We start from the raw sequence: 25,073 nt of genomic DNA on the forward strand, positions 1-25,073 counted from the left end.
TTATGGTTGTTATAGGTGTCATACATATGAATTGTGAAGTATAAAATTCTAATACTATTCTTGTTGCAAATGCAGACCATTCTATATTTATCAATTGTGGAGGGAGGAAGACGAAGTTTGATGGTCATACATATGAAGAGGACTTGAGCTCTTTTGGACCATCAGACTTTGTTTCGTCGGCTCAAGAGTGGGGCTACAGCAGTACCGGCGTGGACATGAGCAACCCTGGTGCAAATTACATTGCAACATCTTTGAGCATTACCGGGCCGGATTTATATCAAACAGCGCGCATTGCCCCTCTTTCACTTAAGTACTATGGCCTTTGCATGCTCAAAGGCAACTACAAAGTGCGGCTCTACTTTTCTGAGATCATGTTCACGGATGACCAAACATTTAGCAGTCTCGGAAAACGCTTATTTGACATCTCAATTCAAGTGAGTACAAATAAACTTTCATTTATTATTTGTGATTCTTTGCTAGTTTATTTAACTATTTTTTTTCAAACACTACAGAAAGTTCAATGGGCAACATTTAGTTTGCTTGGCGCATTCCATTATAGATCACACTTTATGCTCTTAAAACTGTTCATGATATTTCTTTTGGCATTTACTAGACCACGACACTTGTTTGGAAGGTCATATGCCGTTTAGCTGCTTTATGTGGGTGTTATTTTATACGAAGTTCTAAAAGAAATGCAGAAGTATATTAATGACATATTGAAATTGTGATCATGTGCAGGGGAACTTGGTTTTGAAAGACTTCAACATTATGGAAGAAGCAAGAGGTGTTGGTAAGGGCATTGTCAGAGAGTTTGACAATGTCACCGTTATTGGTAGCACACTGGAGATCCACCTATATTGGGCAGGAAAAGGGACGACTGCCATTCCTTATAGAGGTGTCTACGGGCCTCTTATATCAGCCATTAGTGTGACGCCAAGTAAGTTTTACGTATGTTGTAGAATATTTACAAGTACTCTCATCTATTAGATTTCCATTTATTCTAATAAAATTATGCTTTATTTTGGCAGACTTTGAACCTCCAAAAAAAAATTTAAGCTACGTAGAGCGTGTTAGGAGTCATGTGCCTATAGGCACAATGGTAGGAATTGGATGCGCAATAGCAGTCGTTTTCATCGCCATCGTATTACTAGTGCTCGTTATTCTTTGGAAGAAAGGCCTCCTACGACGACAAAAAACATTGGAGGATGGTATTTTCTGTTTCTCCGCTATATTACCTTTTGGTTTTCATTGTTCCATTTCTAAAAACATTTATCCTATTTTGTGACTTCTCATGTATATTTAAGTGCACACTCCGAGATAATAATTGTCTAGATATTGAACTTTTCGACAGCTTGATGCTCTTAGAGTACATTATATTTTTTAAACTCACGATGCAAAGTATGCATGCCTATAGTTCCAAGTAGTTGTTAAGGTCTAGGCCTTCAAACAATAGTGGGATTGTTAAGGTCTAGGCCTTCAAACAATAGTGGGATTTAAGATCAAACAATGAAATTGTTCTTAAATTTGTCTTAGACACAACAATTTCTTATGAGTTTTACTTTTCACGCAGATTTGAAAGGTGTGGAACTACAAACTCACAAGTTTACTTTCACGCAACTCAAAGATGCCACAACCAACTTTGACCAAGCCAATAAGATTGGTGAAGGTGGTTTTGGTACTGTTTATAAGGTAATCTTTGAAACAAATAATTTATTTTCTAATTTGATTCATAATTGCCATCCTAATTATGATTAATTTCTCGCGTGAAGAGATTTGTATTAATTATCTTAGTTAAATACAGGGCATTCTTGTAGATGGAACCCTGATTGCTGTTAAGCAGCTTTCTTCCAAGTCAAAGCAAGGAAATCGGGAATTTGTGAATGAAATAGGCATGATTTCTGCTTTGCAACATCCTCACCTTGTAAACCTATACGGATGTTGTATTAATGGAAATCAACTATACCTTGTCTACGAGTACATGGAAAACAATAGCGTTTCCCATGCTTTGTTTGGTAAGTATCACTTTTTTACGCCTACATTTCCTCTGGTCCATGCACATGGTATTAAAGATTGTATGCACAAAATGATAACTAATTTTGATTAACTTGACAAATTGAAGGGGCAGAAGAAAGTCATTTGAAGTTGGATTGGCCAACGAGGCATAATATATGTGTTGGCATAGCAAAAGGTTTGGCTTACCTTCACGAGGAATCAAGCTTGAAGGTTATCCATAGAGATATCAAGGCCACAAACGTGTTACTTGATAGACATCTTAACCCGAAGATATCAGACTTTGGGTTGGCCAAACTTGCTGAAGAGGATGATAAAACACATATAAGCACCCGTGTTGCTGGAACTTTGTGAGTCCCTTTTTTAACTTCTCTTCTTATATTTCTCCTTCCAATATAGTTATATTACGGCATATGTCTTTAACCATTGAATTGATGTCATGATTTCATGATTTTGCAGTGGATACATGGCACCAGAATATGCACTTCGGGGTCATCTCACAGACAAAGCAGATGTCTACAGCTTTGGAATTGTTGTACTGGAGATTATCAGTGGGAAGAAGAACTCAACTCAACAGACAAATGCAGAAGGATTTTATATTCTTGATTGGGTAACTTTCTAATTGACCTTTAATTTTGATTTTGTTGAAGTTGTTTACTACTATAGAAGGCTTTTTTTATATCTTCTTTGTTGAAAGTTTACGTTATTTTTTAAGATACATAAGTTATTTTGCTTTTGTTCTTTTCATGTTTCTAGGCGCATGTTCTCAAATCGGAAGGGAATTTGATGAACTTAGTGGATCCAAAGTTGAGCTCCGAATTCAACAATGAAGAGATGTTGGCTACAATCAATGTAGCTCTCCACTGTTGTAATTCCACTTCGAAGCTTAGGCCCACTATGTCTGCAGTTGTGAATATGCTCGAAGGTAAGGCTGCTGTTGAAGAGTTTGTCTTGGACCCCAATCCCTCGACAAGTGATAACATGGACCCAACGTTGAAGAAACTTTTCCAGTTTTGTTTGAGAGGGGGTGCCGGGTCAGTTGAAGGGCCATCGAATGATTCATTCGCAGCTCTTGATGATATCCATCCATACAATCCTCGTTCAGGTCGCCAAGACGATAGAAAAGGGAGAAAATGGCACAGTTTTTAGGGATTAAAAGGCACGTGAATTACAGGTGGAATTAAAAGGCACGTGAATTACAGCTTGAGTTTTACGTTTGTCTTTCGTTATAACACATACTTAGCAGTGATCTTATTGCAATATTTACTCATTTCTCTTTTCTATCAGGATTCAGATGCCAATTCATTGTCAAGCCATTCTTCTACACCAATTCCTTCAGCCAGACCAATTCTTGTTGAGTAGAGTTAAATTTCTATTGGTATGAATCTGCTACATTTGCTGCAAGGTTGATGGATCAGCTTTTGGCCTATCCTGTGCTGTCTAAATGATGTCGACACACCTAAAGCTGGCCAGGGCAGTGAACCTTATCTATATCTCCATGTCAATACATCACATAAGACTCATTAATTACTTGTAGTTCCTTGTCAAGCTTAGTTGTTAATTTAGGATATCAACTAGTTCCCATGCCTGTACGTAAATTAGAGGGACCTCTTTTGTCATTGAAAGGTGTATCTTTGATTTTTGAGCATTCTATTCTTCCCTTGTAAGATGTGGTTCTTCATGGTTTAGATTGAATAGAAGCTGAATTTGACAAAATGTTGGATGCTCAATCAATAATCTATACATTTTTATGTGTGTACAAAACCTTCATCCCAAGTTCTCAATCAATTTAGTGTTTCGATTCTTACAATATGAACTCCTGATTATTACACATTTATCTAACTACTACCTGGAGCAATCCTACAGGAAATTTCCAGGTGCTTATTTAGTCATTGCATATGTGTTTGGGGTGGTTTATTGTTGGCCAAAGAAAGAATAAAAATGCATGCTAAGTTCATATTTCAGTCAATCAATCTAACTGCCTAGACTAATTTTGGATTTTTTTCCAGACAATTTGATGATGCGAACATGTTTAAATTGTTGAATATAATGTTTTTAAATAGGTTTGGGGGATGGAATTGACCTAGATTGAGAATTGAGGGGTTTAGAAGCTCAAAAAGTGAAAAATAACCATAGAAAAGCTGCAGAAACTTTCCAGATATTTGGTCATTAAAGCATTTTTTGTGACGATTTTCAAACAATTTGTGACCTCTAAAGCGTCTGTTTCTGGGTAATTTTCCGTCAGTAAAGGTTATTTTTTTGCTTTCTGCAGATTCCTGTTTTTCAATTAATTTAGTAGTTTGCAGTCACATTACCTGATCTTGAAAGCTCATTCATTACATTGGTAGATACTAAACCTCTTTGGAATTTGAGCAACTAAACCTCTTTTACCTATCTAACTTGAGTACTCCAATTTGAAATTTTTTATACTTATGTCTTAACTACATTGTAATAGTTGAGAAGTGAAGAAAAAAGGAAAAGGGAAAAGGAATTTTAGAGAGAGAAAGTGATGTAATATTTTCTGTGTATTTTGACGTCTTCATTTGCTCTGTATATTGTATTGAATGAATGATTGACTTACGAGAGAGTCAGAGGAGATTAGTTCTTGATTTCCCAGTTAGATGGAATTCAAAGTGTCTAATGCTTGAAACAGCCTTAGAGTACAGGGGTGAATTTTCTCTCCTGCAAGAGCATGACCCTTCATACACATCAGCTTTAACCGACACAGAATGGGAATGTACGAGGTTTGTTACAGTTTATCTGAGAAATCACTAATGTTTTTTCTGGCAATAAATGTCCAACTGCAAGCATATATTTTCCTTAGATTTGTCATGTCCACTTCCAATTAATTGAATGGTGCAAGAGCCTAGGCAAATTTCTTAGTTCTATGGCACTAAAGATGAAAGCTAAGTTTAATAAGTACTCCAGCAAGTGCAGTTTGGCTTTGGCAGTAGCAGCAATCTTGGACCCCTAATTCAAATTGTAGGTGGTGGAGTATTACTACTCTCAAATATACGGTAGTACTGCTCTGGATAGGATTAAGGAAGTTTCCGATGGCCTCAAAGAACGTTTTGATGCTTATTCAATTTGCTCAACAATGGTAGCTCAAGGTCCAGCTTTGCCTGGTAGCAGCTTACCCAGTACTAGCACTGATAGTAGGGATCGATTGAAGGGATTTGATAAATTTTTCTACTAGACCTCTTAGAGCCAAAACATGATATCAGACTTGGACAAGTATCTAGAGGAACCAGTCTTTCTGCGCAGTTGTGATTTTAAGAAATTAAATTGGTGGAAGGTCCACACGCCAAGATACCCTATTTTGTCCATGTGGCACGTGACGTTCTGGGAACTCCTATGTCAAATGTTGTGCCAGAATCAGCATTCCATGCTGGTGGTAAGAGTGCTTGATGAATGTCGAAGCTCACTGAATCCTGACATTTGAGAGGCTTTGGTATGCATACAAGATTGGTTGCGGGTGGAATTAGAAGGCATGTGAATTACATTTTGAGTTTAATGTTTTGTCTTTCGTTATGACCTATACTTAGCAGTGATCTTATTGCAATAATTACTTATTTCTCTTTTCTATCAGATGCAACTCATTGTCAAGTCATTCTGCTAGACCAATCCCTTTCAGCCAGACCAATTCTTGTTGATTAGAGTTAATTTTCCAAAGGTATGTTTCTGCTACATTTCCTGCTTTATTCCATATCTATTCCGCTAACCCAACGTGGCAAAGTACGGACTTGTGGTGTAACTTGTGATGCAAGGTTGATGGACCAACTCTTGGCCTATCCAGTGCTGTTAAAATGATGCGGACACACCTACTGTGAACCTTATCTATATCTCCATGTCAATACATCACATGAGACTTGTTAACGCCTTTAGTTCCTTGTCAAGCTTAATTGTAAAGTTTAGGATGTCAACTAGATTCCCACATCTGTACATAAATTAGAGGGACCTCTTTCGTCATGGAAAGGTGTATCTTTGATTTTCGCGCAGGCAACTCTTTCTTTGTAAGATTTCGTTAAATTAACGAAATGTGGATTGCTCAATCACTAATCTATATATTTATAGTTATGCACAAAACCTTCATCTCAAATTCTTAATCAATATATTTTAGATTATTCTTTCAATATGAATTCCTCAATATTTATCTATTGATGGCTAATAACTTCAACTGTCTTGCTGTTATAAACCATGTATGCTGAACTTAGCATATTTTTTTTTCACAAAGCGATATTCTACATTATAACTCAGGGGAGAGGTATTGAGGTTTGATCATTAGCCGGTGGCTATTGGAAGAGTATCAGTGCTGTTGTTATTCCCGCGGACTTTAGACCTGCAGTTGGTATTACTGGTAAGATATAAATAAGCTTTCTTCAATGGTGCTCCGCGTTGGCTTCAATCCAGTGACAACGAGGGTAACTGCATTGTGTGATTTGATATGGTGAGGAATCATTTGAAAAGATAATGGTGCCAACAAGAACAGATGTTCCAGAGTGTATGCCCCCTCCTTAAGATGCTTTGTCAAGTGGTTTTTGTACTCTTAGTTGCGTGTAGGATAGGCTAGGATCTATTTATTCATTTCATTTCTTTGTTTTATCTTGATTATGAGGTATAAACTACATATCTTGCATTCCGCAGAGCAAAAACTTACAAGCCAGGTTCATGAAATTGTTGGGAGAATTAATGGCAGATTTGGAACTTTGACCGCTTTCCCAATGCGTCACCTGGTATACCCTTGATTTTTCTAAGTAACTATTCCATGATATTGAAAGGCCATAGTTGGTACTTAGTGTAATTTAATACGAAGGATGTTGATGTGCTGCTTATGTATGACGCCATTGGTCCATCTTTATTAACTTTCCGTATGATGATAGTACATTCACAGGCATAATTTGAATTTGAAATGCTAGACTCATGGCACAAGGTTCAATAGTTGGTTATAGTTCCTCTGTCATGGAATTTTATCTCTCCTGCTTAGCACTATTCGAAAGAGTGTAGTAGTTTAATGGCCATTATGATCAGTAGCGGTAGTTGGTTTTCATCTATTTCAAGTTTCAAAACCTATTACATTTGATTTGGATGTAATACTTCCTAAACAACCTTTCATTGTCTACAGGATCGTTCACTAGACCTTCATGCATTGTGTGCACTATATGCTGTAACTGGTACTATTCTACATACTATGGTTCTGGTTCCCTTTGAAGCATAATTTTTTTTCGAGCAAATAAGTTTTCGACATAACCTTTCACCTAGTATTTAAGAAAATGTATGAATAAATTTTCAGCTAGTTATATCTCCTCCTGTCTGTTTTTTTTTTTTTTTTTCTGTTTTCAATTTGTCCAGATGTAGCACTTGTCACATCCCTGAGGGACGGAATGAATCTTGTCAGTTATGAGTATGTGGCATGCCAGGATGCAAAGAGAGGGGTCCTTGTTCTGAGTGAGGTAATAACTAGAAACTTGCATCCTTATGCTTCACTAAGATAAAGGAAGGAAAAAGTTCTGAAAGGAAAGGGAGTTGAAAACACAATAGCTTGATAAGAGAAACCCCACCAGCACAAAGTCCACCATAGTAATATGGGCATATCATTCTTGTTTCAATAAAACGTGTGTCTCTGTGTGTGTGTGTGTGTATATCTAAGAGCCCGTGAGATACTGAAATTTTCATGTCAAAAGAAGATTCGTATTTCAAGAATCATTTGCATGTGGCCGTTGCTAATGTCATAATCATATACAATGTTTGTCATTCCTAATAAGTTTACTTGTGTCTCTGCAGTAAAACTTCTTATTGATAAATGCTTCATTGTTTGCACTGAGCATTGCTCTTTTCATCATTCCTGTGCAGACAAAAGATCTGAATCCCCGCGCTTGATGTTCTTCCTTCAAGCTACTGAAGAGTTGGACACCACTTCGCAATACTATGCTGACTTGATTTGCCCTGTGCTTTTAGAAACAATAATAAAAGGTAGCTTTTAGAGTGATCTTCTAAAGAGTGAAATACTAATTTATTATTTGATTCCTTGTTTTCCAGTGAATATTGGTCTTTTGATTTGTTTTGCCAACTCACATCTGAAACAGAAATGTCAGTGATTATGTGCAACTTGTGTGTTCTGCTTCTATTTGTTTTTTTACTAGATGGCGGACATGTTGTTAACTGCTGGAAACTATTTTTATAACTCTTCTAACTCTTCTACTGGTAAAGTCTTAATGTCTCAAAAATGGACAGGTGACCATCGGATTTCCTTAGCAAGTATAATTTTGGATTTCTCCAGATACAACTACTTGGATTAGAAGCCCAAATAAAGCTCAAAAGGGTGAATAGGCCTTGGATGTTGTTCTGGAGAATTCTGCTGTCAAGCAAAGCGGTGATGCATGGAGAATTATTCTCGATTCTTGCCTCCCTGTGCTTCACCTAATTGGCACTTGGCGTTCAATCCCGTATGCCAACAAACAGATTCAAGAACTATTGGGAGTGTCTTGTGCTTTTCGTCAAGCAGTTCAGGTAAATCAGAGGTTCACAGTTTTCCTTCTTTGTAGTGTGAATCATCCGTATCAGGATTCAGAAGCCATGCTAGCTTTTGTGGTTATTGTTTATATTATAGGTTGTAGTCGTGCTGTGTATCTTGTTTTATTGGTGTCATTTAGCATTAGGCAAGATAATCTAAATAATTTATTCCAAGCTTTATGCATTGACACCAACTCAAAACTTTGTTAGTCATTTTATGTTTTGGTACAGCTTGAAACTCATAATTTTAGACATGGACTTAGTTGTCTCCAAGCCAAGTTCATTACTCAATAGTCAATACATCTTCTGTCAAGTGAAAATTGCACTGCATCCATGTGTAAGAAAATATAGGAAAAAACTCCTGATTCTAGAAAGAATGAAATATTCATCCAATAGGACCAATACCAATCAAGAAGTACACAGGAAAAAAATCTGAAATTTAACTCATACAATACCAATTAAATAGTTCCTTGTGTCAAAATATGCTGTTTGATACCAACTCGCCCTTTTTATTGTTCGTTAACAAGTTCGTATCGGGATAATATAGTGTTTGGTGGATCATATTTTGCAGCTGCATTGCTAGGAAATTATCACCTTTATTGTCCAGTAGCTTCTGTGAGTAATAAGCTTCTCTCCCTTTGGAGTGTTTGACTTGCTAGACTTCTGTTGTTCTTCATTACAATTAATTCTTTGCTTCCGTATTTATTTATTTATTTATTTTCTAGTGGGGCATGCTTGATCACATCAGTAAGTGTGTATATTCGTGTGTATACTTTATTATACAACGATTTATCTTCTATACTATATTATTTAACCCCTAATTATGGATCAGCCCTTCATTTGAATGATCTTCATTAAGTGTGAACCTCCTTTTGAATTTTGAATTATTCTGTAATTGCGTGCTGTGTTTGTGGTTCCTCCAGCATGCCACCTTCTTTTTTGTGCATCTTATGTAATTTAACTTTTTTAATTTTGAAGAAAAATTGGATCATATTATACCAACTCTGGGTGATATGAGATACTTATCCTACTATTAAGAATACATTTTTGGATTGATTACGCAGTGGCAAAAGGTGTTCTGAAGGAGCATTGAATATTTAAGTAGCATTTACAGAAGCAACACTTTTTGTGAGTAATTGAATTCGTTTGCCTAATTCTGTGAATGGCATGTACGGTGCTTTAAGAGAGCAGCTGAAAAGTGCCACGTGGACATGGATTCTTTGTCAAGCATAGTTGCATCCTGTTCATGAGGTAAAATGTTGCTGTTGGTAGTGGGCATGCTGTTCATGAGGTAAACATGTTGCTGTTGGTAGTGGATCCAGGTTTGATATCCTGTGGGACACACGAGAGGTAAATTTGATTTTTAACATACTTGTGGCTTTTCTCGGTTGTATGGAGTAGTTTAATCTGCTGCTGGAATTCCGTGCCATTTAATTTAAATATTTTTTTTTTCAGGAGGATTGAATCAAGAGGTTGGGCTCGATGTTCTCAACTTTCTGCATATGGTGAGCACAACAAATGGAGAAGAAGCAACTACGGGAGCACTGGTGGAAGAAGTTGATGATCTTATGGTGGTAGATGAATTAGCAAGATGAAATAGCATAATCATGCTTGTCGCCAGAACTCTGACTCTGGTTTAGATAGGCCTGTCTTTGAAGATATAATTGAATTTGAGGACAAATCAAGTTCTTTCTGGAAAATCAAGTTGGGAAAAGGATTCTTCTGTGTGGGGGACAAATACTACAAGAGAAGATGGCACATCATCTTGGGGGGAAATCCAGCTAGAGAAGCTGCCGCATGTACTTGGGGGATAGATAAGGCAGCAGAAGATATACTTTTCCTGCATGGGGAACAAATATTGCTAGAGAAGATGCCACATCTGCTTGAAACTCGAGTATACCGCTTCTGCGGATGGGCCGAGAGGGGAGGCACATGAGGCAAGTGAAAATGACACATCATCGTGGTATAACACTCCAGCTACAGAACCTGCTGCATCTACATGGGGGATAGGCAAGGCATCAGAAGATACCACTCCTACATGGGGGATTAACACTGCCAGAGAAGATGCCACATCTACTCGAGGGACAAGGAGAGTGAAATTATACATCATCTTGGGGGAAAACTTTAGCTAAAGAAACTACCGGATCCACTTCGGGGAAAGATAAGGCAGCAGAAGATAGCACTCCTGCACGAAGGACAAGTTTGCTAGAGAAGATGCCAAAAACTAGAGAAAATACCGATTCTGCTAGGGGAACAGATAAGGCAAGTGAAAATGATACACCATCTTGGAGGAAAACTCCAACTGGAAAGCCTACCGTTTCTACTTGGGGGTTAGATAAGGCAGCAGAAGATACTACTTCCAGTGGCGAAGCCAGGAATTGACGGGGGGAGGGGCGAAGTTAAAAGAGTGCAAGGTTCAAAAGAATAGCAACAACCAAATCATTTTATAGAGTAATATCTTCCATAATTTATCAATATAAACAAATTACAATTATTGCCGACGAGGTTTCATATCATGAAAACGTCGCATAATAGGCTCATTATCAATAAAAGCAAATACATCTCTCTCTATGTAAACAAGCATGCTATCACTCAACCATTGATCTCCCATTTTGTTACGCAATGGTTTTTTCACATTCTTTATAGTAGAAAAAGCTCTCTTCACAGAAGCGGTTGCAACCGGTAACACCAAAGCCAACGTAAGAAGCTTATACACTAATATGTAGCTTGCACACCTTCCGGTCTTCACCAACTCCTTTGCAAGATCACAAATTCCTCTCAATGATGAAAACTCACTATGCATCTTCAAATAATGAAAATTCAATTCAAAACATCTTTTTTTTTTTTCCATTGCAACTGTTTGAAAAAATAGATAACAAACTCGCCTTGGCCGCAAAACTTATAGAAAGGATTGGAAAGTTGGCTTCAGTTAGAAATTGGAGAGGAAAGTTGTCGCGCTGTTTGGGGGCTAGAGTTCTTCGAGTTGGGGGTTTGCGAGAGAGATTTTCGGAGAAAATGAAAATGGTGATTGGGTTGGACGAAATAACCCATTTATAAGGGAGAGGAATTTGGTCTTTTAACGTTTTAGGAAAATCCTATTTTTGTCATATTTTGTGCATGGCGTGTGAATGTTAAGTGCATATTAAAAAAAAAAAGAAATTCTATTTTTGTCTATTTTTGTATAATCTATTAGACATTCTTGCAGCAACACACAGACTAAAACTACTAGTTATATCTAGATTTTACTTTAAAGCTACAATATACATTAGTCTATGTTTACAGTTTATGAATTGTAGGGTGATTTTAAATTTCAATTATTGAAATGATGAATTGTTTAAATATTGACACCATTATCGATCAAATTGGAATGAGGTAACAAGATATGCATTTATGATTATTATATCAAATTCACACTTTATTATAACAACATAAGAAAACATCAAGAGTGTAATACCTTGGAATTGCTGCAGCCACATAAGCTGGATCATGGACAACTTTGCTTTTATCTTTGAAAGGACTGCCGCTGGCTTTCATATGAATCTGCGTTTGTGATGACATTGGTCATGCCCAACTCTGCTGACTTTTAGTCACCTTTAGGGAAAGCTTCAACAGTTTGTGGAATATAAATGTCACGCCCAGATCCCAACATATGTTCAGGATCGATACGTGACGATAACAAATACTCGTATCTCTGACATATCCCGCCTCCGGGATATGTACAAAGCCTAATTCAAGATTCAAATCACATAGAAATTTTTGTATACTTTATGGCTACATCTAACCTCCTCGTTAGACTGCCTATGTGCCCTTAATAGGAATCAAGCCATTCATAGTTCACTAAGCCAACAAACCCACCATCATCACGTGTTACATTTCCCTCTAAACTACAGCAAATCACCAAACAACCAACAACATAAATTCAAAAACTAAAATCAAATTAATCCATACTTAATCATAATTTAGCATGGATCTATGAAGCACTCATCTTTTTGTACACTTCACCGAATGTGCCACCACATAGCTGCTTTTTAAACATCCATCTTGAAAACTAAATGACTAACCCAAGATGCTGGATAACTTAATAAATAATGGTACAAATGTAATGGAAAAGGAAACATTAGAAAGAGCATTGACTACCTTGTGCAATCATATCCGAAGATTTCATTTCATATGTTATATATATTTATATATATAGAGAGAGAGACCATCTGTACTTCTAATGGAATGCTTTTGGTTAATTATACTTTAGCACAGTGCCATACCCTAAAGCCGATCCTCTCAATCTCGGAGGAAACTACCTCTGCTACATCTTTCTCAAACCATTTAATCAAGTGTATGTCATGAACAGATTATCACTTTGATCCAAAAGGAACTATAAATGGGTATCAAATAATTTGAACCAATAGTCATTTTGTTAAACCCCACCCCCATATTTTCATCCTATTTCTATTTTTCCCCTAGAACATATTTGTTATCTATCAATTTAGTCCCTTATTCTCTTTCAATCCTAACCCTTGATCTGGAAATGCTATTGTTCTTAAACTGCCATGTGGCAGCTCTCAGATCTCTCCCTTCTCCCCTCTCTTCCCGAAACACATCTCAGAACCTCTCTCTTTTTCTGTTTCTTCTCTCTCTCTCTAACTCTCAAAAACTCTCACACTCTCTAAGCTCCGAGAGCTTCTCTCTAACTTTCACCTCACTTCCTTCACAAATCAAACCCCAAAACCATATATTTAGAATCCTTGAGACTTAACGAACTCAACGATACCCTTGCATGCGCCATCAGAGCACCGTGGGTTTTTCTGCCATTGAAGCCGAGAGCTTCAAAGCTCTAAAACTCGAACCCAGGTGAGGATTGTGTTCCTTCTTCAAATTTCTGGGTTATGCATGTTGGTTTTATGACAAAACTCAAGGGTTTCGATCTCAGTTTTTCCCTATGCTAATAATCTAGTTCCGACGACGATCTCCGACGAGTTCGTAGGTGTGTGTGTGTGCAGGTGTGTATGTGTGTCCGTGTGTGTGTGTGAGCATGCTGTGCATGCCGTGTATACTGTGCGTGTGTGTATGTGATTATGGGTGTGTGTTGTACGGTGCAGGTGTGTGTGTGTGTGTACCGTGTGCATGTGTGTGTGCAGTGCATGCATATGCAGACTGTGCATGTGTGTGTGTTTCTATATGTGTGTATATATATATATATATATATGCAAGTGTGTGTGTTGGTGTGAATGTATGTGTGCACGCGTGGGAGTGTGTGTGTGTGTGCTGGTGTGTAAGTATATGAATGTGTGTGTGTTTATATATATATATATATGCATGTGTGTGTGCAGCGCATGCTTATGCATGCTGCGTGTGTATGTGTTTATATATATATATATATATATATATATATATATATATATGCATGTGTGGGTGCAGCGCATGCTAATGCATGCTGTGTGTGTTTATATATATATATGCAAGTGTGTGTGTGTGCAGTGCATGCTTTGCATGTGTGTGAGTGTGGGTGAGTATGGGTTGGGCTCAAGCCCAAACCACCTCTTGATCCTAACCTATCCAAACCCAAGATCCATTTCCATTACTTGAAATTCTATTGTTGGATAGTTTGATTAACTGTACGTTCTTGTACTTAGGGGCAATTATTGTGACGTTTCCATCTTCGCTAGTGGCCCAGCTTTTGGCGGTTGAGTACTGTGAGTGGATCACCTTAAAAAATTGCATGTTTTATTGATAGAATTGCATAATTTAATAGCATTCCTTGCAGATTGATTGATTTGAGGAATACTTTACAGGAAGCATGATGATTTAATTATGATTGATAATATATATATTTTGAACTATTTTCATTATATTGTATTTTCTATAGAACCCTCATTCTGGTAGACTATCTGATCGATGACGATAGGATGCTAAGAATGTGTTTCAATTGACTTTCGAACACCTCTTCGTAGTATAGAGGATCGATGAATTTATGCTACGAAGTTGTATTTTAGAGATGAATTATGTTTTGTGCGTACCTAGTGAACACTATGCCGCCTGGGGCGAGGATCTGGTGTTGACATTGAGGCTGGGAGAAATAATCCCTAGCGAAAGGCTGAGGGACACGGAGACAGGCATTGGGCGTGGAGGGAGATATCTCTGGCTACGGGCACAGAGACTGAGGTGCAGGCATTGGGCCGGGAGTATTATTATTCAGTGTACTCACTAGCAGCACAACTTGTGTTATGCTTTCTGATACGATTTCTGATATGATTTTCTGAGATTGATTTGCAGAGAGATATATGAATTGTTTTTATGGCATGCTAGAGGTTTTGAAAAACCTATCACTTATTATTTAGTAGTTTTCATTATTAAACTATGGGGGTTAGTATGTTCATAACTGTTTTCGTACTATGTATATATATAAATTTGGTTCACTCACCCTTGTTTTGCGCCCCCATTCAGGTCTTAGGAACGAGGACTACGAGGCATCATACGAGGCATTCCCCTACCAGTAGCAGTCTATCTTCCACTTGTGTAATATTTGTAATGATCTTTCCTTTTGTGATCTTGACTGCGAACGTGTTTTGCGCACTCTAGATATTTCCCTAAACTTTGTTTGTAACTCCCTTTGGATTTAGATGTTTAATCGTGCGTGTTTCTCCTAATCATTTCTCTTATATTTCAATAAATGGCTTTCGTCACCTCAGGTGTCGGCCAGCACGTGCCTATCTTGATATTCGGAGAATATCGAGGTCGGGGCGTGTCAGATTTCAACTTTTATACCGAAGCAGTCCATTCAAGTTTTGTATAGATGACAAATAAAAACAAGCAATTGCATAATACTAGTTTTGAAAAACAAGGCTAATATATGACAGGTAATTGACTCCACCCAATAATTGATGTCATACAAAATAGGGCTGGGCACGGGCCGGGCCGAACCTAAGTTTGTAGGAACCTGACATTACCCGAAACGGGCCGGGACGGGGCGGGGATTGGATTTTCTTGTATAGGAACCGGACATTACCCGGCCCGGTTAAAACGGGCCGGTTCGGGCCGGGTCCACGGGTACCCTTTTTTTTTTTTTTTTTTTTTACTGCACTGCACAGTTTGAAAGCTGCACAGTTTGCAATTTGCAACTGCACAATCACAATGACACTGCATTTATGCAGATTTTGCACAAATTCACCATTATTCACATCTAATCTAAATACAAAGTCTAATATCCAAGTTCATAAATTAAATTTTAACAATACATCCAAAATAACAACATTACATCGTCCTCCAACATCTAAAAATGAAATCCACATACACAATATCCGAAAGTCCAAGACATCCAAATTCCAAAAATCAAATAATCCAAAACAACATAAACATGACATCCGCAATAAATTTCAAATTAAAACCACATCATCCAACGCCCAAATTCCAACAACAATCCTCAATTCCTCATTGAATCTGTAAGCAAAAATAGAATATAAACATCATATTATCCTCATTGAAATTTAAAGTTTATTCATTTGAGTTTAAAATATTACCGCAATTCATTTTCCTTTGTTCGTTCGAGTTGTTTGAGGAGCTTCAATTTCAGGAACACATGTATAAATCAAAACTGCACATGTATAAATCAAAACTGCACATATATAAAAACTGCACATATAAGTATAACAAGGAACTTGAGGACATGAATTTGAAATTACCTTCTCGTTTAAGGAATTGAGAAATCAACCAACTAATCCCAGAATAGTTAGCTCAGTCTTGCTCCTCAAAGAATGTATGCTCGATCTACATAAAACCAAACTGCACATAAATCAAAACTGCACATGTATAAATCAAAACTGCACATATATAAAAACTGCACATATAAGTAAAACAAAACACACATACACACACAGAGAGAACATACACACACACACAGAACATACACACATACACACATACACACACACACGCACAGAGAACATACACACACACAGAGAACATACACACACACAGAACATACACACATACACACACAGAACACATATACACACATACACACATACACACACAACATACACACATACACACACACACACGCACAGAGAACATACACACACACACAGAACATACACACACACAGAACATACACACACACAGAACATACACACGAGGTCAAGTATTGGCCCTTCAAAACTGTGAATTTGGATTTTGTCCAATCCGTTAATATGCACTCATACATTAATTAAAAAGAAGGAAATAAAGACAATTGGCAAACCTTTTCTGTAAGAACATGGTCAGTTTCTGCCATTTTGCTGGACCATGACTTGCTGCTTCATAGTCAGATAGAAGACCATCAAGAACCTGAAAGTGACAATGAACAATCATATTAGTAGTTATATACCAATACGTGCTCAATTAGTACTTCTACAGGCAGTATAAGTTTCCTTGACCCGGGAAAAAAAAGGAGCATATTTTTTACTTGTTCACAGATTATAAGAAAACAGATAACAAACCAATTTAACATAGAAATAAGTTGCTCTTAAAATCTGTGATGTACCATAAGATCCATGCCACATCAAATACTTGGACTCTTGGAGGACTTCCAAAAAAAACTTGCATTCAAACAAGAGAACCCAACTGATATGGTTCAAAAGATTACCAATGTTTCGTAGAACATTCGGGCACATAGCTTTCTAGTTTTTCCTTCTAAAATTTTGTCCAAGCTGAGATCTCCAGTGACGTCTTCTGAAGTTGAGGAGATAGAACATTCCCTTTTCAAAAATTGAGCCACAGCCCTGCATACCAAACGGGGAGAATAATAAGAAAAATAAATATAATGAGCCATATATAAATACAGTGACTAACTAAATCCTGTGTAAATAAAGAAAAGAAACAATTGAAAGAGAAGTACCTGGTTCTAACTGACAATGAATCAACTCCTTGTGTCCCTTGAGATCCCGGTATTCCTTGTGTCGCTTGAGATCCTGGTACAAGCATAGATATGTCATCCAAACAGTGTACACAAAAGTAAATGAATATGAAGAATGTGTACGCTTATTTGTACAGGCAGCCAAGAAAAACATTATGCACAATTTACATGATCTCTTGAATAACAGATTAAATAAAGAAGAACAGTTCAACTTCTACAATTAGTCCACAAGGAAAAGAAGGTCAAAATGAACGAGGGTTAGGAGTTAGGATTATCATAAAAATAAGAATAAGTTTATATACTTTGAAAACACCTAATAAACAAGCTAAAAATTCAGAAAATCCACCAAATCAGCAAGAACAAACATGAACATCCCAATAGATTGAGCATAGATTACATACATGATACATCCCAATAGATCAAAGTTCAACTAAAAAGTTACAAACATCAGAGGTTAAAGAACCTATAAAAAAATTTAAAAAAAAAAGAAGTTAAAGAATTCACCTGAACTGGCAATGGCGGTGGAGTGTTAGTGATCGCAAGGGCGGTGATGTCGTCGGGAAGGAGAGAAAGAGAATCGAGAAGATGGGTGGTGCGGGTTCCTGGGTTCTCTAGGTCTAGGGTGAGATGTCGTCGAGGAGAATAATCGAGAAGAAGATCAGCTCGGTCGTCAGGGCTCAGACTCACGACGGCGGTGATGTCGGAGGTGGGCAAGGAGGTGGGTGGTGGACCGTGGAACTATGGAATGGAGGGGCGAGGAGAGGGGACGAGGTCAGAGACGGAGAGGTCGAGGACTCGGGTCAAGAGAGAGACTCAATCAGATTTAGAGATACTAGGGTAAAAATCAACGGTCATGATAGGAAGGTATGTTTATTTTCAATCTGGGCTGTCCATTTCAATTACAAACGGGCCGGTCCGGGGCCCCGTTTTTCTATACATTTGGAACCGGCCCGACCCTAAAATGCCATTGCACCGGCCCGCCCCGCCCCGTTTCCCCTATTAAAAAACAGGACCCGCCCCGTACCCGCCAATACCCGCCCCTACCCGCCCCTACCCGCGGGCCCATGGCCCGTTTGCCCACCCCTAATACAAAATATCACTTTCAGGTATTATATCAACTAGGGTTTAGGTATTGGCACATACATCAACTGCATAGAAGACTAATTTCCCATAGTAGCATCCAAATAAATGACCATATAAGGAATTAAGAGAATCAGAGAATAATTACCAAGGCTTTCCACCCATTGGATAACAACATACAAAACCATGTTTATTTCATGATTCAGACCCACCTTCTTCCTTTTCTCATCCTTGTCTTCTCTGTCACCCTCTCTCCCTCCTTCAGTTCTAGTTGTCTTGCGTCTCCACTTATACAACTAGATTTAAGCTGGGGTGTAGAGTCGATCTATACCATAGGGAGATGCGGTTGGAAGATGGAGGAAAGCATGATGTGATAGTGATCGACGGTGAGATGAATTTGGGAGAGGTGGTGGAAAGTCACGACTTCTTTCCCTAAGCAACCCCCAACCAAAAATGAGATAGAGAGGGAAGAAAGAGTTCTCCAAAGTTCTCTCCCCCTCCTTCGAGAGAAACGTAGGAAAAAGAAAGGGCGTGGCCAAACATCCAAAATATCTTGGGCTAAACTAAATTTACAAAAGTACTTGTAAATTTGTATATAAATTTCTCCTTCGTTAAAATCTCGTGTCACGGGCGGTTTTCACCCCACTTGCTCGTGAGATCGGACTTATCTAAAAATATTTAGTGTCGCCCTGTCTATGGATTTTAAATAACCAATTTCCAAACTTCACTCTTCGTAACTAGTTTAATTAAAATCTAAATTTAAATAAATTGCTATAAATTCCTCAAAAATAATATAAAATCTCAATAATATCAATACGTATTTTATAACAGTGAAATCCAGGAACGGGATTTCAAAATAAATGTGGAAAATATCGGAGTAGATAATTATGCACTCTAGTCTTGATCGAGCAGGTCCCCGATTTTGGTACCAGTTTCGCTTGCCTTAGCATCAACTGCATCAACCATTATGAGGCCCAAGCCCTTGACATCTGCTTTTGCGACTCGAGGGTCTGATTGAAGTTAGAGACGCAAACATCGGGATATGGTGTTTGGTTGCATATTTGTTCGATCAGAATAGCATCCATTGGAATAAGACTGCAGCCTGCTGCAATGGCTAGTTGGAAGAAAAACAACTATACAAACAATAATAAGAAATATTAGCCTTCTGTTGGAGGAGAGCTCGAATCATTCTTTATCTTTTCTTTTTTGGTGCACATAAAATATGGGGTAAACTAATCTAGGCTTTCGGTGCTACTTAGTGCTACGGTCTAGTGATATTCCTTTTCACTTGTAAGTGAGAGGTCTTAGGTTCGAATCTCGCCAAAGATGAATTTGAACCACTTTATTGCTAACCCAAATTGTGAGGTCAAACCCACCATTTTTAGTGTAGATAATATTATTTGTTAAAAAAAAAAATATCAAGCTTTCGGCATTTAGTGGTTGGCTAATAGCATGGTGCACATATATATAGCAATACAGGATTACAAACATATTGCTTTCGCTCAAATATAAGTACAGTTTATGATCGTATCGAATGGCCGTGCTTAAGAGGGGTACGGACTAAATTGGCCGTGCTTAAGAGGGGTACGGACTAAATTGGGCTTCCCTATCGTTTGGATCAATCTGGTGATGACTTTGGTTTCCACGGTATCCTTTTCTTTTTTGGTCAATGGTTCAGTTGAATATCAGAGTGCGGAACAAACAAAACTATAAACTAATAGAAATATTATTAAACCAAAGAGAATGCCGAAACGGTTACAAAAACCCTAACAAGCTACATTGTGAATAACTTATTAATTCATGCTAAACTATAACCTAGAAACCCTAATTCGGATGGGCTAGACTCATATACTAACTAACAAGCAAAACCTAAATACTAAAATAAAAATAAATACTAATATTTTCCAACATGTTCTCCCAAAGGTTATATCTTAACCTTTTGGGAACTTCGACATGGTGACCCACTGTCACCTTATTTATTCCTATTAAGCATTGAAGGCCTCCCGACCACTATTGCTTCTAGGGAATAGGCGGGTCTTATCCGTGGAATTTCAATCGGTAGTGGGGCTTCAAAGGTGAACCACCTTCTATTTGCAGATGATAGCTTCATTTTTGCGAGGCTTCTAATGCGGAGTGCTACCAAATTTCTAATATCTTATCAGCTTATGAGCGGGACTCGGGACAGAAAGTCAACCTTTTGAAAAGTGGGGTGTGTTTTAGCCGAAATGTTTGGAGCATTGATAAATCTCGTTTCGCAACTTTTATGCGTTCATTTTGGCACTCCCAGCAAAGCAAGTTTTGCGCCTAATCACTGATCCAAACTTTTTGTTGGCGAAAATCCTAAAGGCAAAATACTACCCCACATATTCTATATTCTGAATGTGGAGCTTAAACCAAATTGTTCTTTCATTTGGCGCAGCAACCGAGGGGCACAATGGTTAGTAGGCTCCGGAACCAAGTTGCGCATTTAGAATGATCCTTATTTTCCTCTCTTTCTCTCATTCCGGCTAGTGGCGAAGCTAGGAATTGACGGGGGAAGGGGCGAAGTTAAAAGAGTGCAAGGTTCAAAAGATTAGCAACAACCAAATCCTTTATATAGTAATATCTTCCATAATTTATCAATACAAACAAATTACAATTGTTGCCAACGAGGTTTCATATCATGAAAACGCCGCATAATAGACTCATTATCAATAAAAACAAATACATCTCTCTCAATGTAAACAAGCATGCTATCACTCAACCATTGATCTCCCATTTTGTTACGCAATGGTGTTTTCACAATTTTCATAGCAGAAAAATCTCTCTCTACCAAAGCGGTTGCAACTGGTAATACCAAAGTCAATGTAAGAAACTTATACACTAACATATAGCTTGCATACCTCCCGGTCTTCTCCAACTCCTTTGCAAGATCACCAATTCCTCTCAATGATGAAAACTCACTATGCATCTTCATATCGTGAATGTAATTGTCAAGTTGAATTGGAAGATTCATGAGGTCCATACAATCAAAATCTTGAGGATAAAGTTGGGCTAGACGAACAAGTTTTGCTTTGTCAAAAGATGCCAAATTATTCACCGGACTCAAACATGCCATACAAAGAAGCAATTCGGTGTTTACCTCATTGAAGTGATCATTCAATTCCTTTAATTGCGTATCAAGGACTTGAAAATAGAGGTCCACACGATAGTAATGAAAGTTTGTGAGTCTTGGAGCTTTACGCCTTGATTTTCCGGGTACAAAACGCAAATCCTTCATGTTAGGAACGACAATATCATGCTATTGACAAAACTTTTGTACATCATCAAGCAAGTCCCCAAAGTCATCATCTTTCAAGGATTGTAGTCTTTGCTTGCATACTTCCACTAACGCCATCGCATTCACAATATCTTGATCTTTCTTTTGTAATGCTTGTGATAACTCATTTGTAATTCCCAATATGAGTCTCATAAAAAAAGGGTGAAACACAAAATCAAAAGTTTGTATGTCATGGAATAACTTACTTACTTCACCAAAATTGTCTTGGTTGGTATCATCCTTAATCCATTCAAGCACCTCCACCACAGCTTCAAACATGATAATAATACTAACTATAGTACCATAATGTGAGTTCCACGTGTATCACAAGGACGCATGAGACTAATCTCTTGATTTAACCCTCTACCCTTTGAAGATCACCAATATCAAGAGCTTTCTTAATTTGTTCTAGTTGTTTCTCTCTAAATGCGTCACGACGCTTACACGATGATCCAATAGTATTGACCAAAATACTAGCATTGTTGAAGAAAATGGCGACACCCTCAATTCCCTTTGCAACGGCTATAAGAGCTAGTTGAAGTTGGTGTGCAAAATAATGAACATAAAATGCTTGAGGATACTTGTTCAAAATCTTTGCTTTAAGGCCATTTAGTTCTCCTTTCATATTACTAGCTCCATCATAGCCTTGTCCCCGTAACTTGGACATACTCAAATTTGTTGAAGCAAATAATCTCTCAATGGCCTCTTCAAGTGAGCTACTAGTTGTAGAGGAGACATGTTGCACACCCAAAAACATTGCAATTACTTCTCCTTCCTTGTTCACATAACGCAATACCACCGCCATTTGCTCTTTAGTTGAAGAATCACGTGATCCATCAACCAAAAGAGAAAAAAATGTACCTTCCATATCTTTAGTAATTGCACCAATAGTTTCAATGGCACAAGCACGGACAAGATCTTTTTGAATATCGGAAGAAGTATACTTGAGATTCTTGGGAGCATTCTCAAACACAACCTTCCTAACTTTATCATTATAATCGGCAAGAAATTGCATAATCTCCAAATAATTACCCCTATTGCTTGATTTGAACGATTCGTCATGGCCACGAAAAGGCAAACCTTGTTGCAACAACCATCTTGTGCAATCAAGTGCGCCACACAATAAAGTGTGATAATTAATGCGAGCTTCATCGATTTGCTTAATCACAAATGTTTCAATATGTTGCTTTTGCGTCATCAAATCTCTAGCTTGTTGTAAAGCTTTATTATGAAGACTTCCAACACCTCCCTCATGATCTCGAAAATTTTCGAGTCCTTTCCTCCAATTTGTAAACCCAATCTCAATGAAGACATCACTTCCGACATTTCCCTCTTTATTAAAATCACACTTGAATAGATAGCAATAACGGCAAAATGCGGCATCTTTTACTATACTATACTCCAACCACTTAAAATTATCAAACCAAGGAGTGACAAAACATCGATTGTTGCTAACTTTTCTGGGCATGATGTGGTCTTTAGGCTGACAAGGATTATTTTGGAGATAGTGTCGACGAATTGCTTCACAATAATTAGGTGGATAATCAAGCATTCGACGTCTATGTCCAAGGTCTGCAGGAAGGTTAGCCAGTATTTCATCTAACTCAGTGACCTCATTTTGTTGGGAACTATCCGGAATACTAGAAGAAGGAATATTTGGAATATTCGAAGGAGGACTACTCGGAATATTCGAAGGACTAGCCAGAATATTTGAAGGAGGATTTAAGCACTGTTTCTTATAATATCGTTCCATTATGTAATTGTATATAGAAAAGAAAAGAAAAAAGTTTTAGACTCTTAATCTTAGAGTAAACTATATTATAGTCAATATGAGTACTAACTAATTAAACCAACAATTCAATTAATCAATACCAATATTCATATAAATTATTTAATACACAAAAATTCAATTCATAAATTAATATCAATAATCAATTAATCAATAATCAAGAATTCAATTTTTACTCTAGACAATAATTTCATAATTTTCATTGATCAATAATCATTCATAGGATTCATATTTATATGTAAAAATCAAAAATAAAAAATTAATTAGTGTATTACTCTATGATTCTATATTAATTAACTAAAATTTCATATTAATTAATCAATTAGGGTTAGGGATAACACAAATTAGAAAGTTAAAAAATTTACCTAAGATTGAGAGAGAAGTGGAAAACCAACCAACAATTGGCTGCTAGAGGCTGGCAGTGGCAGGTGGCTTGGCTTGAAGGAAAAATATGAGACAACGGAACGGAACGGAGGGAGGAGGGCGCTGAAAACTGTTACTGGGATTTGGGGGTGCACACACGGGCCTTCTGATTGGTTTTAAAAAAGGAATTGGCTTTCAAAAGGTGAGGACTCATTTGATAATGGAAGGCACGGGACAGTGGTCCCCTTTTAACTTTTTGATTTATTTTTTAATCAATTAAACGAAACGGCGTCGTTTGATTAAGGAGGTTTTGTTTTTTTTTAATACAAAATGAAACGAACCGATTCATTTAAGAGATTTGAAAAAAAAAATTAACATAAGCTGCTGCACAGCAGCAGCAGAAACTCAAGCCTAGAAACCGATCTGCAGTGCAGATGCATTCTGACGAGACCAGAGGGGCGGAACCACACTCTTGGGCTTAATTTCCGGAGAGGGGTGCCCTTCCCAGTCCCTCTGTAGCTTCGCCATTGATTCCGGCGGTTCTCTTCTAAGCCCATAAGGAGCCCTATGTCATTGGCGGTTGGCCTGATTGACCAGTCTACGAGGAATTGGAATTCCGAGTTACTTTCTGCCACTTTCTCGATCAATGAGGTGGATCTCATTCAATTCATTCCTCTGAGCATACCTAACACTGAGGATTGTCTTTCATAACACTTCGATATTAATGGGAGATTCTCCATTAAATCTACATACCACCTAGCTTGTGAATGGCTATTATCATCTTCGCCGCAGCAACCTGTTCCTCATTTGGTAGGGGTGGGTTCGGGTTTGTTTGATTCGATTTTTTGCCAAAACTGAAAACTCAACCATCGGTACGGGTGGGCTCAAAAAATCGCCAACCGAACTGAACCGAAGCAGAAAAAACGAACCAAAATTGCCAAACCGAACCGAACCAAATTTGGCCAGTTCAGTTTCAATTTTTGAGATCCGAAAACCGAACCGAACCGAAAAAAAAAATCATATATAAATACTCAAAAACATGTTGGCGTCAAGGTTTGAACCCCTGACCTCCAGGTTGGAAATGGTTGCTTCAAGACCACACTATAGTGGTATGTAGATTTAAGCCTACAGTGGTT

The 25,073-nt window shown here is 37.7% G+C and overlaps 3 protein-coding genes and 4 long non-coding RNA genes across 8 annotated transcripts in view; 4 read left to right on the forward strand and 3 right to left on the reverse strand.

Annotated features, from left to right (window-relative positions):
• LOC103429354 (probable LRR receptor-like serine/threonine-protein kinase At1g53440) overlaps nucleotides 1-3,726 on the forward strand; it is a 14,050-nt gene extending 10,324 nt beyond the window's left edge. The window contains exons 9-17 of the mRNA XM_029100293.2: nucleotides 76-434; nucleotides 739-937; nucleotides 1,029-1,208; nucleotides 1,571-1,689; nucleotides 1,802-2,012; nucleotides 2,120-2,360; nucleotides 2,470-2,620; nucleotides 2,767-3,197; nucleotides 3,298-3,726. Coding sequence (XP_028956126.2) covers nucleotides 76-434; nucleotides 739-937; nucleotides 1,029-1,208; nucleotides 1,571-1,689; nucleotides 1,802-2,012; nucleotides 2,120-2,360; nucleotides 2,470-2,620; nucleotides 2,767-3,159 — 1,853 coding nt within the window. The 3' untranslated portion in view covers nucleotides 3,160-3,197; nucleotides 3,298-3,726. The remainder of the gene's footprint in view (nucleotides 1-75; nucleotides 435-738; nucleotides 938-1,028; nucleotides 1,209-1,570; nucleotides 1,690-1,801; nucleotides 2,013-2,119; nucleotides 2,361-2,469; nucleotides 2,621-2,766; nucleotides 3,198-3,297) is intronic.
• A 3,405-nt stretch (nucleotides 3,727-7,131) lies between these two features.
• Nucleotides 7,132-9,432, forward strand: LOC139194286 (uncharacterized). The gene is made up of 3 exons (XR_011579048.1): nucleotides 7,132-7,181; nucleotides 7,360-7,460; nucleotides 7,861-9,432. It is a non-coding gene; the product is annotated as an uncharacterized lncRNA (long non-coding RNA).
• A 158-nt stretch (nucleotides 9,433-9,590) lies between these two features.
• Nucleotides 9,591-11,116, forward strand: LOC139194287 (uncharacterized). Its single transcript, XR_011579049.1, has 2 exons — nucleotides 9,591-9,870; nucleotides 9,976-11,116. It is a non-coding gene; the product is annotated as an uncharacterized lncRNA (long non-coding RNA).
• Nucleotides 11,117-12,937: 1,821 nt separating this feature from the next.
• On the forward strand, nucleotides 12,938-15,055 carry LOC139194288 (uncharacterized). Its single transcript, XR_011579050.1, has 3 exons — nucleotides 12,938-13,368; nucleotides 14,151-14,210; nucleotides 14,962-15,055. It is a non-coding gene; the product is annotated as an uncharacterized lncRNA (long non-coding RNA).
• A 661-nt stretch (nucleotides 15,056-15,716) lies between these two features.
• On the reverse strand, nucleotides 15,717-18,146 carry LOC103432095 (uncharacterized). Of its 2 annotated transcripts, none has more exons than XR_011579501.1 (7): nucleotides 17,912-18,146; nucleotides 17,390-17,462; nucleotides 17,138-17,273; nucleotides 16,754-16,839; nucleotides 16,197-16,281; nucleotides 16,035-16,108; nucleotides 15,717-15,954 (listed from the first exon to the last, which is right to left on the reverse strand). It is a non-coding gene; the product is annotated as an uncharacterized lncRNA (long non-coding RNA). The 2 variants fall into 2 exon arrangements; XR_011579502.1 differs by having other exon boundaries at nucleotides 16,197-16,296.
• Nucleotides 18,147-21,249: 3,103 nt separating this feature from the next.
• On the reverse strand, nucleotides 21,250-21,746 carry LOC139194831 (uncharacterized). Its single transcript, XM_070819750.1, has 2 exons — nucleotides 21,370-21,746; nucleotides 21,250-21,313 (listed from the first exon to the last, which is right to left on the reverse strand). The coding sequence occupies exons 1-2, from the start codon at nucleotides 21,744-21,746 to the stop codon at nucleotides 21,250-21,252; spliced, it is 441 nt and encodes a 146-aa protein (XP_070675851.1).
• A 394-nt stretch (nucleotides 21,747-22,140) lies between these two features.
• LOC114824230 (uncharacterized) lies at nucleotides 22,141-23,538 on the reverse strand. The gene has a single exon (XM_070819751.1). It carries the CDS (start codon nucleotides 23,536-23,538, stop codon nucleotides 22,141-22,143), a length of 1,398 nt encoding a protein of 465 aa, XP_070675852.1.
• Nucleotides 23,539-25,073: the final 1,535 nt, after the last annotated feature.

The sequence above is a fragment of the Malus domestica genome, chromosome 03 (genome assembly GCF_042453785.1).
Source record: "Malus domestica chromosome 03, GDT2T_hap1".
In the NCBI taxonomy this organism is placed as follows: Eukaryota; Viridiplantae; Streptophyta; class Magnoliopsida; order Rosales; family Rosaceae; genus Malus; species Malus domestica.

Coding starts and splice junctions, on each gene's coding strand:
- LOC139194831 (XM_070819750.1), bottom strand. CDS start 21,746: ATGAAGGATTTGCGTTTTGTACCCGGAAAATCAAGGCGTAAAGCTCCA. Junction 21,314..21,369: donor GAGTTGGAGAAGACCGGGAG/GTATGCAAGCTA, acceptor TGGTATTACCAG/TTGCAACCGCTTTGGTAGAG.
- LOC114824230 (XM_070819751.1), bottom strand. CDS start 23,538: ATGGAACGATATTATAAGAAACAGTGCTTAAATCCTCCTTCAAATATT.